The sequence below is a fragment of the Neophocaena asiaeorientalis genome, unplaced genomic scaffold (genome assembly GCF_003031525.2).
Source record: "Neophocaena asiaeorientalis asiaeorientalis breed wild unplaced genomic scaffold, Neophocaena_asiaeorientalis_V1.1 scaffold633, whole genome shotgun sequence".
Taxonomy (NCBI): Eukaryota; Metazoa; Chordata; class Mammalia; order Artiodactyla; family Phocoenidae; genus Neophocaena; species Neophocaena asiaeorientalis.
Genome location: NW_020173395.1, coordinates 1523888 through 1544443, shown reverse-complemented (window position 1 = coordinate 1544443; position 20556 = coordinate 1523888). Strand labels below are relative to the sequence as shown.

Sequence of the window (20556 nt, the reverse complement as noted above, 5' to 3'; positions counted from 1 at the left end):
ATGGTATTTTATATTAGTTTAAGCCAGTACTCCACAGATGAGTGACCCTGACGATCAACTTGAGTCTTCATTAGTAATCGCCTGCAAAGTAAGTTCTTTGCTGCTCCTGAAGGTGGATGGGGGAAGAAAGCCCTCTTAGGTTGCCAACATGTACTGGAAACCTATCTGCTTTTAGCAGCAACCTAAGTACTGATCATAAAATCGATAAGCCCTAAGTGATCTGGATCCTGTTTATCTTACAGAAGGCCATTTTCCCCAGGAACTCTCCCAGCACTTGATATTTTAACAAATGGTATGATGCTCAACGGTAGGAAGCTAGGAAGCAAGAGAGACATGAAGAGATGATGAGGGAAATGAACTATGAACATGTCACTGTAGGAGCATTTGTGTTACTATGAATCACACACTGATTTACATTAATGTTTCATTAACTTTTTTGCATTTACATTTAATTATCTGTCTGGTAAGCTGCAGCTTTGTGTACTCTGGGACGTCACCATCAGGTGACGGGACAACGAAGTCAACACTCCACTGAGCTCAGAGGAAGAAAAGTCTCACACTTTCTTTACAGGGTTTAAGCTCATGCAAGGTTGTTCTGAAGACAACATACTTAATTTCAGAATAAATCTGAATTCATACTTTACATTTTTCTTCCTTGTTCGGCAGCTGACATAGTGGGACTCTGTCCCTTAGGAAAACTAAGCAGCAGATTCGGAGTCAGTGCCTCAGCCATTTGGTGTGGCCCAGCGACAAATAATGTAGGTGTCACCTCTTCCCCAAGGCACACTCAGGGCTCTGCTAGCTTCCCGGGTAATTTTTACCAGCTGGAACTCCCACACCCAATGTTACTCCCAAATCTGAATGGAGGCAGTAACTCTTACTATCTCATATATTCGAATATCTCAAGTGAAAACATTTGAAAGGATGCACACAGTACTTACACACAGCCTTAGCCATATCGTTAGCCCCATCAGAGAACAAAAAAATGGAGACTCATTTCATCCATCTCCCTTAACCACCATCTTAACCTTGAGGAATCTCACAGTCTCGCTAACCAGAGACGGGGACACAGAGTGTCTCAAATCGCTCTGAGACAGAACAGGCTCTGCTTCCAAGGGAACAACAAATTTGGATGATAAACTGGTATAACACTCCTCCCTCCTCTTTCTGATACCTGCAGATCTCTGGAGAAACACTCCACTGAAATCATTCACTACATTCTTTCTGGCTGTACATGTCCATTCTCTTCCCAGGAGTGGAATCTGTGGTCTGGGGTTTAGCAACACACACTGCCACCCAGGGACAAGGGAATTAGCATCTTTCCAATACATTTCACATGCTTGGCTGGTCCAGGGTTATTCTCCCTTTACTGAAATGTTGGGGAAGAAAAAAGGAAGCATCCCAGTTAAAGGTACTTCAGAGGGAGATCAACTCAGGACAATGAATAAAAAGGACTTGGCCAGACACCAGGCCTTTCTGCTTTCTTATGAGCTCAGCTCTCAAAGACAAAGAGAATGGCATTTTTCTTTTTAAACTTCTACCAAAGTAATCCACACTCCACTACTGAAATCTGGAAAGATCAGTCTGTGATGTTTCTGACATTTTTCATGTCTATCAACCTTCAGAATCAGCCACAATGGGACTTCCCTGGTGGCGCAGTGGTTAAGAATCTGTCTGCCAATGCAGGGGACACGGGTTGGAGCCCTGGTCTGGGAAGATCGCACATGCCATGGAGCAACTAAGCCCATGCGCCACAACTACTGAGCCCGCGAGCCACAACTACTGAAGTCCCCATGCCTAGAGCCCGTGCTCTGCAATGAGAAGCCCGCACACCGCAACTAGAGAAAGCCCTCTAGGTGGTCATAAAGCACCGAGCTGATCTCCCTGTGCTATGCGGCTTCTTCCCACTAGCTAGCTATTTTACATTTGGTAGTGTATATGTAAGTCCATGCCACTCTCTCACGTTGTCCCAGCTTACCCTCCCCGCTCCCCAAGTCTCTTTTTTTTGTTTTGTTTTTTTGCGGTACGTGGGCCTCTCACTGTTGTGGCCTCTCCTGCTGCAGAGCACAGGCTCCGGATGCGCAGGCCCAGTGGCCATGGCTCACAGGCCCAGCCGCTCCACGGCACGTGGGATCCTCCCGGACCGGGGCACAAACCCGCGTCCCCTGCATCGGCAGGCAGACTCCCAACCACTGCGCCGCCAGGGAAGCCCCCCTCCCCGTGTCTTTAAGTCCATTCTCTATGTCCATCTGCGTCTTTATCCCTGTCCTGCCCGTAGGTTCTTCAGAACCTTTTTTTTTTTTTTTTAGATTCCATATATATGTGTTAGCATATGGTATTTGTTTTTCTTTTTCTGACTTACTTCACTCTGTATGACTGATTCTAGGTCCATCCACCTCACTACAAATAACTCAATTTCGTTTCTTTTTATGGCTGACTAGTATTCCATCGTATATATGTGCCACATCTTCTTTATCCATTCATCTGTCGATGGACACTATGCTTAAAGGCAAAACCCAACAGGGAAAAACACAGCACGCTCTCAGCTGACTTGAGGACCTGAGCGGTCCCCCTTGGGCACCTCCTGTTTTCCTGTTACCGCTCTCCAGACAGACACAAATGCTCTGGGTATTCCATCAAGAGGTCTGGTTTTGATCAGGAAAGTGACAAAGAGGTAAACAAAGAGAAGCACCAGTGACATTCCAGGTCCAAAGTTGGCTTCTTGTGCAGCTAAAGAAGAGGTGACTCATATCTGGTACCAGCCTTAACTAGTGCCACACTACATAACTGCAGTTTTCAGGAAGGCGATGGGGCCAAAACACACAATTCAGTTTTGTTAACTGAATATTCATCCAGGCTTTTGGCTACTTTTAATTGCACCATAAACTCCAATCAGAAGCTGACAAACATCTTACTAACTTATTTAAAAATATATAATTCCATTTAAAATGTCTTTAAGTAAGACCAGTATTTTCTGTTGACAGAGTTCCGTGGATTGCAAAAGATCTCAAGGCACAGCCACTGTTTAAATGGAAAAATAATCTGCTGAAATTAATTCTGCACCTAAATATGAGTCTAATCTGGTAGGCTGGTCACAAAAAGTTTGCTAAGCTTTCATTATACCTATACAAAAACTGCCTTACAATAACGATGAAATAGCCAGTAACAGTAAATAACAACATCACTGCAATTAGGAATATTTTATATTCTTAATTGAAAAGCTTTTCAAGAGTGATTTCTTTTAGGCCATAAGGTGAAATTAAAAGTTAAGAGTAGTTAATAAAATTCAATTTATCTCTTTAAGATCAATTAGCTCATCAGTTGCATCTTGGTGGAGCTCAGTAAACAATTCCAACTTTAATATGTAGCGAGCATCAATAAATAAGGCCATGCAAAATGTGGCTGGCCGAATTCCAAGTATTATAGGCCAAAGTGTGACACTGTTTTAGTACCTTACCACTTGCTCTCACCTCCCCAAGAGCCCTAATCCTATCACACTCTGCTCCTGCCTCCCGGACACACCTTTTAGTGTTACTTCTCTCCCGACTGACTAATCTTCGCCATGACATTAACTGAAAATTAGTAGGGAAAGGCAGACTTGAACTTACTCTGTGGCCTCTCCCTGCTTCTAAACCTGAATGTTCTGATATTAGGTGGGGAGGACACGGCAGATTCTCTGGTCTGTAACTGATTTCATAATCAAGAAAGAGGGATAGACACATAGATAATGGAACAGAGAACCCAGAAACAGGCCCACACGAGTTTGAAAGGTAGATGTAGCTGTGATTATAATTTTCATTTTTTTTAAATACAGTTGCTAGCATTTTAAGCATCGATTCCAGTTTAAAATTATATTTCCGACTCAACTTCCCTGTACGTTAAATACTTTCATGCAAGGAAGCCAGGATGGTCCCACTGAGCAAAGTTTTGTGGCGTTGAAGGAAGGCCCAAGGCACTTTTGCCCTCTTCTTTGCTTCTCTCCCCTGTCCCATGCTTGATAAAAGTACACCTTGAAAGTTCTCATTTACTGTATCATTTGCTTAACTAATAAATTAACTCCAACTCTTCACATTCCAGAGCCTTCTACATTCCATCAGATGCCTTCGTTCCTGGTCTCTTCTGACAGATATTTTCATAGCCCAGGTAACAAGGAACATTTGAGAGGAACTGTATATACCGATTACCAAAGTTATTTTTACCAAAGGGTAAGAGCCAAAAACTTAGTACAGTGTCAAATTTAGTCGTCTTACAAAAACATTTTAAAATGCATTCTTATTCTCAAGGTAAAAGCAAGCATGTTTTAGGATAGTAGGATAATACTTGTATCCCACTCATTAGGAAAAACCTAATGGATTAATTACCTCTCCCTGGATCTCTGAAAACTGCAGAATGAAGGAAGTCTCCAAAAGAAAAGAAGAAAAACAACATGAGTCTTTGAGATTTTCCAGAACAATTTCTTTAGTAATCTCTCCTTGAGGATTTTGCGCGAAAATTATTACAGATAAAGCAACTGAAGACCTTCTCAAACCACTACTTACTAGAGAATAAAATCTTCTGCTAAAAAGGGTAGAGAATAAAAATTTTTAATTTTAATTTAATTTTTTTCAATAGGTAATTTGTTCCCATGATCCAAAAAACAAGTAATATAAAAAGGCACACAGTGAGAAGCCTCCTACCTCAGGTGCCCACATGCTTCTACTCTCTCCCCAGGCAGGTAAGTAATGGTATCTGTTTATCATATATCCTTATAGGGCTTCCTGCGTCTATGTGAGCAAATCTATAAATAGTCACATGCACCTCTCTGTTTCCCTCCTTTGATAATTCAAATGGCAGCATACTGTACTGCACTGCACTTTTAATCACTAAGCATATCCTGGTGATCTTCCACATCAGTATCTGGAGGGGTTCCTAATTAGTTTTTACAGCTGTATAGTATCCCATTTACTTACGTGTGCACACTCACAGGGAGAAAATAGATTTAACCAGACCAAACCAGTGGACATTTGGCTTGTTTCCAATCTTCCGCCATTATAAACAGTGTGGCAATGGGCACCCTCATATATATGTCATTTCATATGTCTATGAGCACGGCTGCTGTGTAAAGGGGTTTAAGAGGACTTGGATAATTTGTATGTCAACTAGTTTAAACACTACCCTGAGGAATTCTATTACGCACAGCATTATAACAATTTTGAATTCAAAGCAATGCCGTATTTGACGATGTTTTTCATTGTTTCGTTTAAAAGACCAAAGGGAGGAATCTCTGTTCCTTGCTGCTACTGGTGGAGGGAAATGTTTCTTTTCTCGCTAGTAAGAGAATATAATTTTAAAAATATTTATTTTCCTTAAAAATCTTTTAAGAGGCCCTGCTTCAAATGATAAAACTACTGAGGGCCCCGCACCTGCAAAAGGGGGAGCCGCTTTGTGCTCCCTACTGAAGTGAGCCTGGAATCAAATCCTCTTGGATGAGTGTCCTTATCACTTTGTTTCCTAGCATCAGTTATGATCCTCTGTCACCTGAATTTCCATACTCATTAAACAGGTCCATCCATTAAATCTTAGAACCGTTTTCCTCTACCTTTCCCCTAGTGAAAAGCAAAAGGTCTCTGATTTTGGTATGTGGACATTCATAAAACCTACTGATCTGGACACAAGCAGGAAGTCAAGTGATGCCCATGGTGACAGTGATGGAGTGGATGGAATCCCAGCCATACCTGGTAACCATTCAGGGCCCATGGGGGCCAACAGTTCACAAGAAGATAAAATAATAGCTCCACAGCTGAACTGGGAGCACGTTAGTAATGGGGAGCTGGCCTTTCTGTTTTCCCTGACAAGAACTCCACCGCCCGTCAGAGGCTGGGGACTGCTGTGGTTGCGCAGGGGTGAGAGACGCCAAGTTTTGAGGAAGACTGCAAACTGCTGCAACAGGAGAAAAGGGTCCTTCACTGTTTGGAGGCGTCTGACAAAAACTGAAAATACATGCTGAAATAGAGCGGACAGAGCCAGATCCTTGCTGCTGGGACGGCACCAGGACACCAGTAAAATCTGAGAGGGTAGAATTTCCTCATCTTTGCTAAGTTACCCAGCGGCCCCAGGACATCAAGATGACTGAAAAAGGAAAGGTCCTGGTAGAGTAACAAAAAAATGTGTAATTTGTTTACTCATTTAATATATGCCCTGCTGGGACGTCCCTGGCGGTCCAGTGGTTAGGACTCTGCGCTTCCACTGCAGGGGGCACGGGTTCGATCCCTGGTCAGGAAACTAAGATCCTGCAAGCTGCATAGCGCGCCCAAACAAAAAACAAAACAGGGCTTCCCTGGTGGCGCAGTGGTTGAGGGTCCACCTGCCGGTGCAGGGGACACGGGTTCGTGCCCCGGTCCGGGAAGATCCCACATGCCGCGGAGCGGCTGGGCCCGTGAGCCATGGCTGCTGAGCCTGTGCGTCCGGAGCCCGTGCTCCGCAATGGGAGAGACCACAACAGTGAGAGGCCCGTGTACCGCAAAAAACAAACAAACAAAAAACCACCCCAAAACACATTCTGCTTACTTCTCCCCTATCCTCCACAGAAGAGACTGCCCTGGGAAAGGCCTCCGATAAACTCTTCACTCTCACACCCAAAATAGTCTTTTCAGTCCTCATTTCGGTCTCTGAGGAATCTGGAAGGAGCTCCTAAACCGCCTTTCTCCGGCACCATTTTCCAAGCCACCCTCCTGCGCCTCCCCTCCTCTTTGAGGACTCCGGTCCGTCATGACCCTGGCCGGCTTCCCCTCCTGCGCAGGCCTGAAAGTATCACCATCACGCCCGCACAGCCTGGCCTCTGTGCTCAAATCCATCACGCTGTTCCAACCAGGTCCTGAGCTCCCCAATCTGTCTTCAGCTAGGGCTTCCAGACCCCTGAACTGGCAGACATAACCTTTTGTCCAAAATTGACCTCAATCATTTTCTTCCCCAAACCTGCGCCTGCAACATTCACCTCTCTGCACTGTCACCCAGAGCCCACACCACCCTGTCTCCCCTGGGCTCCACCTTATTCTTCATGTCGCCGAGTTCCAGAGCTTCCATCTCCTGAGCACGTCCTGAATCTCTCCCTCCCCCTCCCCGCTGCTGAGGCCTCTACCCCACCTGCTGTCCCCACCCTCACTTGTGCATTGGTAACTGTACACATTTCTACTATGTACATTATTCTAACGTAATTTTATACACCACAGCCAGGAACATGAGTGGGGTTTAGGTAGACTGTTTAAAAAGACTCCTTCAAGGGACCCAGCTCCCCAGCTACTCCTAGGCACATCTATAGGAACTTCTGAAATAAGGCCCCTTTCTCTGGGCTCTACCCCACACTGCACCCTCTCTGCTTTACTCATGCTCTTTCCTCCTTCCACACTTCTGTTCACACTCTTGCTTCAACCCCTTCCCTGCCTTGGGTGGACCTATCCTCTTTCAGCATTAAGCTTATTGGGGGCGGGGATGCCCCCTCTCTGCAGCCTCTCTTGGTCCCTGAATAATACCTATAAAAGTGCCCACTCCCTCCTCTGGGCTCCTACTCTACCTAGGCATACTTCTATTACAGCATCTGTGTTCCTTTATTCTGTTTATTTGGTGTAGATGAAACAATAATTCTTTTTCAAGCAGATACTACTGTTTTCTATTATTTTCTTCATTTAAACATAAGGAAACTAGGGTGAGAGAGAAAAGCTGAAGAAATTTTGGCTACTTTTTTTCCAGGAATTCATCATAGAGGATTTGGGTTAGATAGATTTCAAAAAAACACAGAAAGTCATGGTTTTTTCTTATATTTTCCTTAAATTACTTGAGTTATTTATAATTAACAATGACACAATTTTCCATAAACTCTGCTTTGTTTAGCTAATCACAACTATGCTATGATTATCAAGAGCTAATCACACCTGTCAGTGGACCCGTATCAAGGAGTACTAACCCTTAGCACACTTTCAGATGCATGGTAGGTGGTCAGTGAACTGATGAGCTGGGGAGCAAGTTATTTGCCTATAAACACTGAGATATGTATTTTTAAGATTTAGATTACTGGTAGTTTTCCTGAAATAATAGGATATATATACATACATACATATCTATGTATTACTTCAGGTAAACTCCTAGTAACCTAGATCTTAAAAATGCGTCTAATCATTCATCAACTTCATTGTCTTTTTTTTAAGTTTTTTTTTTTTCCCCTCCTTTTTGCGGTACGCGGGCCTCTCACTGCCGTGGCCTCTCCCGTTGCGGAGCACAGGCTCCGGACGCACAGGCTCAGCGGCCATGGCTCACGGGCCCAGCCGCTCCGTGGCATGTGGGATCTTCCCAGACCGGGGAACAAACCCGCGTCCCCTGCATCGGCAGGCGGACTCTCAACCACTGCGCCACCAGGGAAGCCCTTTAAGTTTTTATAAGGAAAATTTCAAACCTATACAAAGACAGATTGTAGAATATTTAACAAGAATAGGAAGAATAGTGTAAGAATAGTGTAATGAATACCACTCAGCTTTGATAATGATTAAATAGCCAATCTTCTTTTATCTGTATCTTCTTTTACTCTGACACAACTTCCTCATGTCAGACCATTTCATATGACACTTTTGGCCTCCTCATGGGTGAAGATATCGACACAGAAAACACTGCCTGCAGCTGGCAGCACCAACATCTAACGAGGTCCCTCAAAAAAACGGCAGGCACAAAACTGTCATGTGACATCCAGTTACAATTTCAAGTGTGAGCCCTTTAATTACATGAAAATGAATTGTCTATGCTTAAAACTCTGTTATATTGGGGAAAGCTATATTAACAAGCAAGTAAATACATTCCAGCTAACAAAATTTCTGTTCGTTTATTTTTCTTCTAACAAATAATATTAACTTTTAGACATGATCTTATTCCTCACATATTTTCAATCATTTCATCAATATTTTACTATTAAAAATCTGACATGAAGTTCCTTTTCTGACACAAACAGGAAGAATATTTTCAACAGAAGAACTTAAGCAACTAACTTGTTTTTTAACCCTTAGAAAGTAGAGTAATAATAAGGTCTCGGTAACATTATTTTAACTGGCAGATAAAAAAAAATGAACTCAACGCTCTCCAATAAATTTCACACAGTATAGAAAACTGGGAGAAAATTTGGCACGCAAAACTAGCGTGTGATATTTGAGAAGAGGAAAGCTGGAATGGGAAACGAGTTAAGGCTGATAGAAAATAGTTACAAACACTCACCTTGTTGCTACCTAGACTGTAGGATGGAATAAGATCCTGTCGGCTGCCAGACAGCTAAACAAGAAATAAAGAGGGGGATTAGTCCTTCATGTGCAAAAGTACGTAGATCTATGGTCCTGGAAATACAAGACTTTGAAAACCGAATCAACAGAATGTTGAAGTTGGATGGTATCAGACAGGCTGTCAAGACCAAAGTTACAAACTAGACTAGTGGCCTTTGGGACACTGTCAGGTGCAGTTTTTTTTAAAAAAATTGAATTGATTAACATTTTTTAAGATGCTAGGTTTGTATAACATCAGATATCCAGCGTACACTGAGGCAACAGCCGGCTGGGCCCGAGTAAGAGACGCTTCATTTGTTTATCCCCTTCTATTTAAAGGATACCAGGTTACTGGTTACCTTACCCTGTCCTAATCGGACGACTCCTTTCTCTGGGTATTGTAGCAAATGTATACACGCAAACTATTTAAACCATAGGATTCTAAATACCAAATCTCTGCACATACCAGTGCATTTTAGTAGGTCATTTTCTGAAGGAATGAGAAGATATTTACGCGGAGTTAAAGTGGTATTTTTTACTGCCTGAGAATGTTCCCAATCTTTCTGTCTGAGATCATCAGTGACGTCACTCACTCTCGCGGGGCCACATGGGCCCTCCAGCCTGAGACCCGTCCTGCCTCTCACTGGGTCCTCTCCAACACCAAGGCTAAGGGTCAGTTGCTCTTTATTTCAATGCTTGTACCATGGTTTTTCTGGGTAACAAGTTCAGACAAAGGTGTACTATCTCTCATATTCATATCTTTATCAAAAGTAAGGAAAGTAGAGATAAATCACAGTTTATAAACTTAGTCCAGACTTCTCCTCAATTTATAAGTAATTCAGTTTGGCCTAGAAAATTCAAACAGTTTCCCTAGGCACTCGGCTAGTTTTGCTTTAGTACAACAAACACTCACCTAACAGAGTCAGTGTGCCAGGCACTGGCGACATGAAGATAAAGGAGAAACATTACAGAGGGACTCACATGGGAACTTTCCCTGTAAAATTAGGAAGGGCAGTGACAGAGGGGTGCACCGATGCTTCAGGGTAGAGAATGGGGACACTTAAATCAGTTCATAGAAGGAAATGATATCTGAGATGAGAGTCAAAGGATGGGAAGGAGTTATCCAAGGAAAGAGGAGCGAAAGCAGAGCACAGAATGGGGTCCCAGCTACTCACTCTGTTCACATTTGGAGAGCTAACACTCCTCCTATTCAGCTTCCCTTTTCCTGTCAACTGTTCCTTCACTGCAACTTCCTGTCAGTCAGAGAAAATACAGACGAAAAATACACATGAGAGACACACTTCCAAAGTAACAGTATCTTAAAGCAGGCTGAGCTATGGACACATTCCTAGCTCTTTAAAGGATGGCTGTTACTTCACACGACAGAATGACTCAATTACCATCACTGTGGAATACTCAAAGTTAATTAAACAGCTGACAGGTTACCTTGATCATTCTTTTCTGTATCTACTGACGGCCCCCTTGAAGCTGGCCAGAAGTCAGTCCCAAGAGAAAGATTATTAAAAGCAGACCATTCTCCTTTATTTTTCATTAGTATTTTTGGTTAAAAAAAGTCTCAACACTGTCACATAAAATGGAGCTCAGGGTTTCTCTGAGGCTTAGGTTTACGGCTGGCACTTCTGTTTTCCCTTCTAGAGATCCACTCCAAGGCTGTGGAGGCAAAGAAGGGCACAGCACTCTACCTTCTGTGACATTATGACCCAGTATCAAGGAATTTCTAAAATACTTAGCCACCAAGAGTTACATATTCTCTTCCACTACTTCCAAATGGCAACTAGATACCATTTAGGGTCTTGGAAAAAGTAACTTTCCAGTAGTTTCTGTATCTTCAAAGACTTACCCAGCAAGTTTAATCTAAATTAATATGCTCCACTTAGAGGCTTCAAACGTTTAGATGTAACAATAATGTGACTTGTGGAAAGTCAAACCCAGAGTCAGGCTGGGCTGGCACCATGGCCACCAGCTCTGTCGGCTGACCTGGCGAAGTCGATCTAACGTGAGAAGGTTCTCCACTGCCAGCACGCTCCTGAGGTATTTCTCAATATATGCCTCCGAGTCAGCGGAAGCCGTGTTTTCAACATTAGCTGCCATTCTTGCTAATGCTTCTCGTTCCTCTACTCCCTGGGCATCCTGGAGAATGGAAAATTGTATATTAAAATTAAGTACCTTGCAGAAGAAAATGTTACAAAAGCTTCCTGATTATACAAATACACACAAGAGTACTGAACGAACAAATGGGATGTATTCCAAATTCCATTTTAAAGTCAGCTTTCGGAACTCAAAATGCATTTTCCCACAGAAATCATGGTATAAATGGTGGTTCGGTTCACTTGAAAGGCTGGTTAAACACAGAGCAGCTGAAACACAGCACGTTTTCAACAAAACTGTTCTCTCCTACATTTCCATTGCAAACAAAGACATTCCTGGTTAGAAAGGATTTGGTGGGCTAGCTGGAAATCTAACCACAATAGTACTTCCTGAACATATCTTGGGGGGCCAGAGGGAGGACTGAGGAGCTGGGGTAACAGCTGGATATGTGTGGGATCCAAACAACCCCTGCAGGAGACAGACATAGGTATGGAGGCTAAGAATGGAAAGAAGGGCTGGGTTCCAACCCTTTTGCTAAGCAGCCTCCCACAGACTACATATTCCAAGTGTGGTCTCAATCCCCAACTCAGCAGTGGCAGAGGCCGAAGGCTGGAAGCTGACCAAGAAGAGAAGTAACTAAGCAAATTCTCACTCACCCAGCTCCCTGGACATAACTGGTCCAGGCATATAAATGGGATGTTTGCAAGTCAGGGAGGGACTCTGTTAATGTAGTCAGGTATCTCAAGCTCATGTGGCTCATAACAAAGTACTCTCCTCAGGAAAAATGAGATACTTTTTTTACTGGTGAATTTGCTGTAGTAACGTCAAAGACTACAAAAGATATATCCGCATGCCACTGCATCTTAAGATACCATCGACTTTAAGAAAAGACATATACCACTAAGGAGGGAAAAAAACTCTGCCAATTAACTTTAAGATATCATCAATTATAAGACACATTCTAACTTCAAAAATATTTTTTAAAATTTACATAAGCCTTACGGGCTTCCCTTGTGGCACAGTGGTTAAGAACCTGCCTGCCAACGCAGGGGACACCTGCGTTGGCAGGGTTCGAGCCCTGGTCCGGGAAGATCCCACATGCCGCAGAGCGACTAAGCCTGTGCACCACAACTACTGAGTCTGCGTTCTAGAGCCCGCGAGCCACAACTACTGAGCCCACATGCCATAACTACTGAAGCCCATGCGCCTAGAGCCCGTGCTCCACAACAAGAGAAGCCACCACAAGAAGCCCGCACACTGCAATCAAGAGTAGCCCCTGCTCACCGCAACTAGAGAAAGCCTGCGTGCAGCAATGAAGACCCAAGGCAGCCAAAAATAAATAAATAAAATAAATGAATTTATTTTTAAAAATTTACATAAGCCCTAGAATGGATAAAATATGGAAAAATTCAGAAGACAGCTTAAGTTCACAAAACTTTTGTCTCCTACAGTAATTCGTTTGGGCCCAGGAATCATCCTCATTTTACAAATGAGGAAAGAGGAAGGTCGCATAATTAGTAAAAGAAGCAAGACTAGAATTAGGTCTCCTGACTCCTGATAGAGTATTCTTTTAACCACTGAATATCCTGATTTTCTAAGAAAGAGGATACCTGAGTTTTAAAGAAATGTATATATTATATATCCATGTTATCCACACAAGAAATAAAACATTTCCATTTCCTCAGAAAGTTCGACCCCTACCCTTCCCCCAAGGCAAGGTCGTTTCTTTCACCACAGATCAGTTCACCTGTTTTAGAAGTTCACATAAATGGAATGACACCCTTTGGCGCCTGGCTTTTCACTTAGCATAGTGATTTAGAGATTCGTTCACAGTTCATTTCTTTGTATGGCTGAGTAATACTCCACAGTATGGAGATGCCACAATTTATGTATCCATTCGTCTGTTGATGGATGTTTGGGTTGTTTCCAGTTTTAGGTTATTTTGAATTAAGCTGCTTTGTATATTCCTGTGCAGATCTTTATGGATATATGCCTTCACTTCTCTTGGGTAAGGACCTAGAAGTAGAATTACTGGGTCACGGGGTAGGTGTCTATTTAACTTTATGATCAGCTGCCAGTGGTGGTATCATTTTACACTCCCATTAGCAATGAAAGCATTCTAGCTGCTTTAAAAAAAAAAAAAAAAGGAAGAAAGGTGAAACCATCTCTTGTTGCTCTCTGGTCTATGACTACTTCTTTTTGCTACCAAGCCCTCAAAGCTTCTGTAATATGGAACACAAAGAACTTTTCCAGGCTTTTTCATGATGAATTCTAGCTTTTAAGAAGCTTTCTATTTTATTTTGAAATAAAAAATAAACTAGTGTAGCCCTTACACTATAAGCTTTAAGTCTCACTTTTCCTTTGTCTTTATCATCAGGATTTGATAATGTGACCCTAACACTTCCCAACTTAGACATTTAGCTAATTATTAATAGGCAGCCCCATCACGTGAGGCTATGTGTTTATCTTTCCACTGATTTCCCCACATTTCTGCCCTTTGAAAAACCGTATCACCTGAAGAATAGAAGCACTGTTAAAGAAGATAAGAAAACTACAAATGGGGGACTTCCCTGGTGGTGCAGTGGTTCAGAATCCACCTGCCAATGCAGGGGACACGGGTTCGAGCCCTGGTTCAGGAAGATCCCACGTGCCGCAGAGCATCTAAGCCCATGCGCCTCAACTACTGAGCCCGCGTGCCACAACTACTGAAGCCCGCACACCTAGAGCCCATGCTCCACAACAGAGAAGCCACCGCAATGAGAAGCCAGCGCACTGCAATGAAGAGTAGCCCCCGCTCGCTGCAACTAGAGAAAGCCCACACGCAGCAATGAAGACCCAACACAGCCAAAAAAAAAACACTACAAATGAGGAGAGAAGAGAAGATGATGCGAGAAACGGAAAAACTAAGATAGTTCACTGCAAGTGTCACTGTTTCTCAACTGCATTCAAACTGTTTTACAGAGTTAAGATCTGAAACAACTGGAAAAAAGAGCAAACACTCAGATACAGAGAATAAACAGTAAATCTCTAACCCCACATCTAAGTATACAAAGAGTAATATATTCCAGATCCAAGATTTTGCAGCTTGTCTAACTCGAAAAGGGGCTCAATTTTTAAATGGTCAGCAGGCTCCAAATTAAATAAACAGTTAATATGTGCCATGTAAGCCTAATACTTTGAAGGTGCAGGCAAGGATTAGTCACTATTTGACATTATTTGAGAGGAAGAGTGTTCTGTGATATAAGTACTCTAAAACAAAGCCTAAGTGCTGTGCAATCTTTTCACTCTTCCAAAACCTGATCTGTCTTAAAATATATATTGTCCATCTATTGTTCAAATAATCAACGGAATCAATCAACAAGCACTGAGCCCTTGAATCAAGAGAATGAAGGCACCATGGATGGTGTGCTTAGGAGGGAGCGCTCGTCCCAGGGTCCCATTCCCATTTTCCACCCCAAGGGCAGCACAGCCTGGACCTCCCCACTCACTCCCTGATTCTGGGTAGTCAATGTGGCAGAAGGAGCCACTCTTGTCTTTTTTGTTGGGTCCTTTTCTTAGACCCCTCACTTCTCCTACTCCTGTAAGGAAGGCCTTGTTACTAGCTATGCCAATAACCAAGTGCACAAATCTGTCTAAATCAGGAATTAAGTACTAAGAAGCACATATAAACTACATCCTCCAGCAAGCTCCTGTCAGGGGTATTTTCAGCTCTATCTGTTTGATTCCTGTGCATATCTGAATTAGCTAAGAGAAATAATAATAGTAACTATAATAATAATAGCAATTACAATTTATTGTTTAGCATGTACACGATTTGTGTATATTGTCTCATTTAATCCTTAAAAAAAAAACCCTGTACAGAAGGTATCACTAACCCAATTTGATAAATGAAAAAATTTAGGCTCAAAGTAACTTACCCAAGTTCACGTCACTAAGAGGTGACAGAAACAAGATTTCTGTTTCATTCCAAAATGAAACCCTGAAACTCTATGTTATGCTGTGTTGCCTTCCTTCAAGGGTTATACCCTCTTCTGTGGGTAAAAAGGTGTTGATTTGCTTTTCAAAAGATTCTTCTTTAACAAAATACTAAAACCAAAACCTTTAAAGCCACACAAGTACATTTTACTCTGAATCAAGTTAAGATTAGGAAATTCCTCTACAAATCTATAACATTTTCCTAAATATACATTTTCATTTAACACACATTTCTTGCATAGGTGACTTTTCAGGGAGTTTGCTCTTTCTACATGTTTATTTTTAGTACATTCAAATTTCATATGATCCTTCACCTCTGGAATATTGGAGACAATTTCAAAGGTCACTCCACAGCCTGGAATAGAACTTCGATGTGACATCTTTTTTAGGAGACTCTGAGCAAAACCCTAGAGAAAAACAAAATAGAAGACATGGTTTCCCACCTCAAAACTGAGTTTTCATTAACAAAGAGACAGCATAAACGACACCACATTCACTCTAACCAAAAAGGAAAAGAACATACTTCCAATATAAGTCAGAATCCAAATCACTACATATAAGTTCCTCAACTTTGTCTTAGTGCCCCAAAACAATTTATATGATGCCTGCCACGTGACAGGTCCCATACCGAATATATGAAAAGTACAAACCCTAAACTCTGGAACCACACTAGGCATCTGGTTCAACTCTGCTGAAAGGCTACAGAAATAAGACTGTTGACTTCTACAAGATAAAATGACCTTCTAATGAAGATGTAAGGAAGGGCTGGTGACCCTTATCCTTTTTTTTTTCTTTCCAGCACGATGGACATCTTGCACTATGAATAGTGACAAGTCCAGGCATTAATTCTTGACCAAAGCAGGATCGTTATGAAGAATGATTTAAGAGTGCACGGTCATTGTTTATGCTGACTGTGCTCTTTGCACGGTTAAGAATTGAACTGCTGAATTAATGCATAGATGACTCATTTGAAGATGTTGCTAAGACTGAACATCCTGTAGAGGTTAAAGAGAGCACGGAGGAGGGCAGAATACAATTGGTGAATAAAGATGAGAATAAGAGAGAATATTAAACTGACACTGAACCTTTTTCCCTCATGCAAAAGCCAAGTAGGAAATAGGTAAAAGCCCCCAAACAGAATAGGAAAAAAACTGTTTGGTCTCAGAAGTACATATTTTCACAAACTTAATAATAATTCAGTGATCTTTAGTTAACTTTTTAGAAGATTTTAGCCTCTTAGAATGCAAGAGCCTCTTAGAATGCATTCATTTCATCCCTTCACTCTTGACTCCAGACTTATAAGGTGGCACAATGGTTAGGAATCTGCTTAGCAATGCAAGGGACATGGTTCGAGCCCTGGTCTGGGAAGATCCCACATGCTGTGGAGCATCTAAGCCCGTGCGCCACAACGACTGAGCCTGCCCCCTAGAGCCCGCGAGCCACAACTACTGAGCCCACATGCCATAACTACTGAAGCCCGTGTGCCTACAGCCCGTGCTCCACAACAAGAGAAGCCACCGCAACGAGAAGCCCATGCACAGCAACCGAGAGTAGCCTCCGCTCGCTGCAACTAGAGAAAGCCTGCATGTGCAATGAAGACCCGATGCAGCCAAAAATGAATAAAATAAATTTATTTAAAAATAGACTTCCGAGAAAAGAGAGACCAGGAAAAGAGTGAATGGGAGACACGGCATATACATACACCTACAGCTATGCCATGACCTGTATGTACTGATGCTCGATCGCCAAGCTAAAGAGCTGCAATTTTAACAGCATCACTGCCGGTCTTCATTCAAAGAGTGATATCAGTGTGACATTCAGAACTAAAGATTAATTTTTAGGGGTGGAGATTACATCCAGGACTCTGTCAACCGTGACTATACCCTTCTAAATGAAAAGATTTATTTTCATCTGTCCTGGTTTTAGCCAGTGTATTGAGAAGAACCCCTAGAATCAACCTCCCAAATCGTATCATTGCAGAACCAACAGCAGAAATCCTTTATATTCTTATCTAGAAGTTTTCTACTAAACTGGTTCGTATGGCACAAGGTCCTTCATAACCTAGCTGCAACTGTGTTGATGGCCACAGCCGTGGCCTCTGCAGCACACCCCGTCACACTCTGCTTCTAACGGTCCCCAAGCTGCCACGCCCTTTCCTTCCTCACCACCTCTGCATGGATATTTCCTCCTCTCGGTGAAATAGCCAGCGACTCCTCTGCCTGCCAACCACCCCTGCCTGCAACGGAGCAGCTCACACGCCCCCTCCTCTTTGAAGCCTTCCCTGACTGCACTCTCACCCTCTGAGCTGCACTGCCACAGTAGAAGAGAGTCGTCTGCTTATACACTCATAGGCCAGTGGACACTGGCTCTTTAAGGATGCAGATTATTTCTTATTCATCTTTTTACCCCAAAGCTTGACAAGAGTACTCTCTCCAAATACACAATCAATGAACCAGCAGAGAGGACTGAGAGAAAAGAAAGGCATGGAAAACGACATGGTGAACAGCACAAACAACAGCTCATCTGTGGTGAACATTCTCATCTTGTAGGACCCAGATGAAGAGTCAAAGACAAAAACAGTGAGCTTCGTCTTGACAGGGCCCTATGGCACCCAAAGGAAGGGCTGTGAGCTGTGCCTCTGCAGTAACAAAGATTCAGGGTAACAATTCAGGGTCGTCTAGGAGGAAGTCAGGCTGACGGGTTCCGGGATTGAAGCAAGCACGGTTATAGGACAGCAATAGTCAACCGAAAGAGAAAAGCTCAGAGCTTCACAGAGCCTGGGGGGACAGGAGGCCAGAGCAATCCTTCCACAGCCCCGCCCTCGTGTCTGACCCAAAGTCATTTCTTCAACTAGGATCAATGACTCACCTGCCGGCCGTGAACACTGACACAAATGCGCTTGCGTAATACCAACTGCATGTCGGCTGGATGGCTGAGCTGGACCGTCACCCGCACGATGAGAAACACTCGCTCATCCGTGGGCGTGCCTTTACTCAGCTGAGGGCAGTTGTGCACTGCGGAGTCCCAGGAGGCTTCCGCTTTCACCTGCAGAGAAGACAGAACAGTCACTCCCTCCTCCTAAAACACAAAACCCCACAAGGAAACATCTTGGCTTGGGCTGAAGTGGAGCAGGCCACTCAATGAGTGCAGCTCTGCTAAGAGAACTGCCCTGGGAGACCATGGGAATCCCAGGATGTGGCCTCAGGCACCTACTCGAGGGAGTACAGAGCAGGCTGTTCCTGGCCGACAGCTAGAATTTATATATTTGGAAAAATACTCAAACATAAAAGTTGCAAATTGAGTACAATGAACTCCTGTATTTCTTTCAGGTAGATTCACCACCTGTTAACATTTTGCCCTTTTCCCTCTCTCTCTCACACACACACACACACAGTATTGCTCTTGTTTTTTGGGTTTTTTTACTGAACCACTTTAGAGTAAGTTATAGACAGGTGACTCTGCATCTCTAAATACTTCAGCAAGTATCTTCTAAGAGCAAGGACATCCTGTAACTTAACCATAGGACAATTATCATATTCAGGAATTTAACATCAACACGATACTACTATATAATACAGAGTCCATATTCAAATGTTTCAACTGTTCTGACCCAGGATCACAAACTGCATTTAGCTGTCCTGTTCTTTTAGTCTACTTTCATCTAGGCTGGTTCCCCAGGCTTTCTTTGTCACTCACGGCACTGACTTATTAAAGACGGGTGCAGGTCCACTGTTTTACAGAATGCACCGCAGTTCAAGTTTTGCATCTTCAGAATACCACTCACTATGCGATGATGTGTCCTTCAGAGTATCACGTCGGCTTTCCTTCCTTAATATATTTTATAATTTTTCCAATATGCTCAAAATTAGAAAGTAAGCCCCCAGTATACACCCATCACTCAGATTCAAACATTATCACGTGGCTTCATCCATTCTTTTTCTCCCTTATTAAGAAGTCTTCACTAAAGCATTTCGAAGTCAATCCCAAACACTGTGCCGTTTTACCTCTATGTACTTCAGGAGCATTTCCCCAGAGAGTAGACCACTGCTGACCTGAACTGTGAATTACTAACAAAGATCCTTCACCAGGAAAAGAAGTAAAACAGTGAATGGATGTGATCTGATTGGTCTACTCCTTCTGGAAGCGGTTCCCTTCTTTCTGGAAATCATATTGAAAGGTTTTCATTTATATTTCTTGAGAAATGTAAGCACTGAAATGATTACCTTGCTGATTGTTTTCAAAGGCTCATGGAAAGGTTAAAGAAACTACTTTTCATCCAGTCTTCCCGAGTTATGCTTTATTTACCTCTCCATCATGCTGTTTGACAATCTGCAGTTCAAAGAACTCGTCCTCTTCTTCTCCAGTCAGGGTAGCATCCCATCCACCAGCTTCTGGGTCATCAAGATTATCCTGAGAGCTGAAATCATCAGCTAAAAGCAGAGAAGTTCCATTCAGTATGGAGATCATTTTAAAGGATAACCCCTACCAGCTAAATTTCAATGTGCTTAGTAGAATTCTCCTGCCTCAAATTTCATTTGCTTTTTGGCTCTGAAATCTTACATCACACAGATGATGACCATTAAACAGTTCACGGATCTTAGAGATGGAAAACGCCTCAAGAAATTATCTAAATCCAATCTCCTACCTCCGTGCCTTATTTTACATGGAAGGCAACGGAAGCCAAGAAACCCAAAAGGTTACACCAGGTCAGCCCATAAATGTTAATGATAGCGTTAGAACCCCAATTCCCTGTCTTTTAGTGTACTGAAGAAATGAGAGTGAGAGTGATTCCAATCATCCGACAGTTAAGAAACTGAAGGGCTGCCCTGTGGCCCTTTGGTTATTCATTTCCAAGCCTGGCCATCCCAACTCCCTATGCATCTTAAGCTTGCAAGTAAACGTCGAAAGTATTTCTTCTAGTACGTGGGCTTGTGTGGACCAAGAACGGGCATAGGCTGAACAGGGTGCTGCTCCTGTCTTGGAATATCCATACTAATAGGTCTTCTTGAAGCTTATTCTCTTCCACTTTCTAACCCTCCTACACACACACACCCCTCACCTATCTAGGAACCTCGGGTAAGAACAAGACAGAGTCGCCCTCAGTCTCCAAGGCTCAAGAGAACAAGGAAGGATAGAGTGCTGTGGCAATACATTAAAACCCCGACAGAAAACAAAAAAAAAAAAAAAAACCCCCCCAGGG

The 20556-nt window shown here is 42.8% G+C and overlaps 1 protein-coding gene across 1 annotated transcript in view; it reads right to left on the bottom strand.

Moving 5' to 3' along the window:
• Window positions 1-20556, bottom strand: part of KIF13B (kinesin family member 13B) — a 198236-nt gene that overhangs the window by 35523 nt on the left and 142157 nt on the right. The window contains exons 32-37 of the mRNA XM_024746932.1: window positions 19662-19786; window positions 18225-18401; window positions 15671-15763; window positions 11271-11423; window positions 10448-10525; window positions 9232-9285 (exon numbers count right to left, since the gene is read on the bottom strand). Of these exons, the coding sequence (XP_024602700.1) occupies window positions 9232-9285; window positions 10448-10525; window positions 11271-11423; window positions 15671-15763; window positions 18225-18401; window positions 19662-19786 (680 nt within the window). The remainder of the gene's footprint in view (window positions 1-9231; window positions 9286-10447; window positions 10526-11270; window positions 11424-15670; window positions 15764-18224; window positions 18402-19661; window positions 19787-20556) is intronic.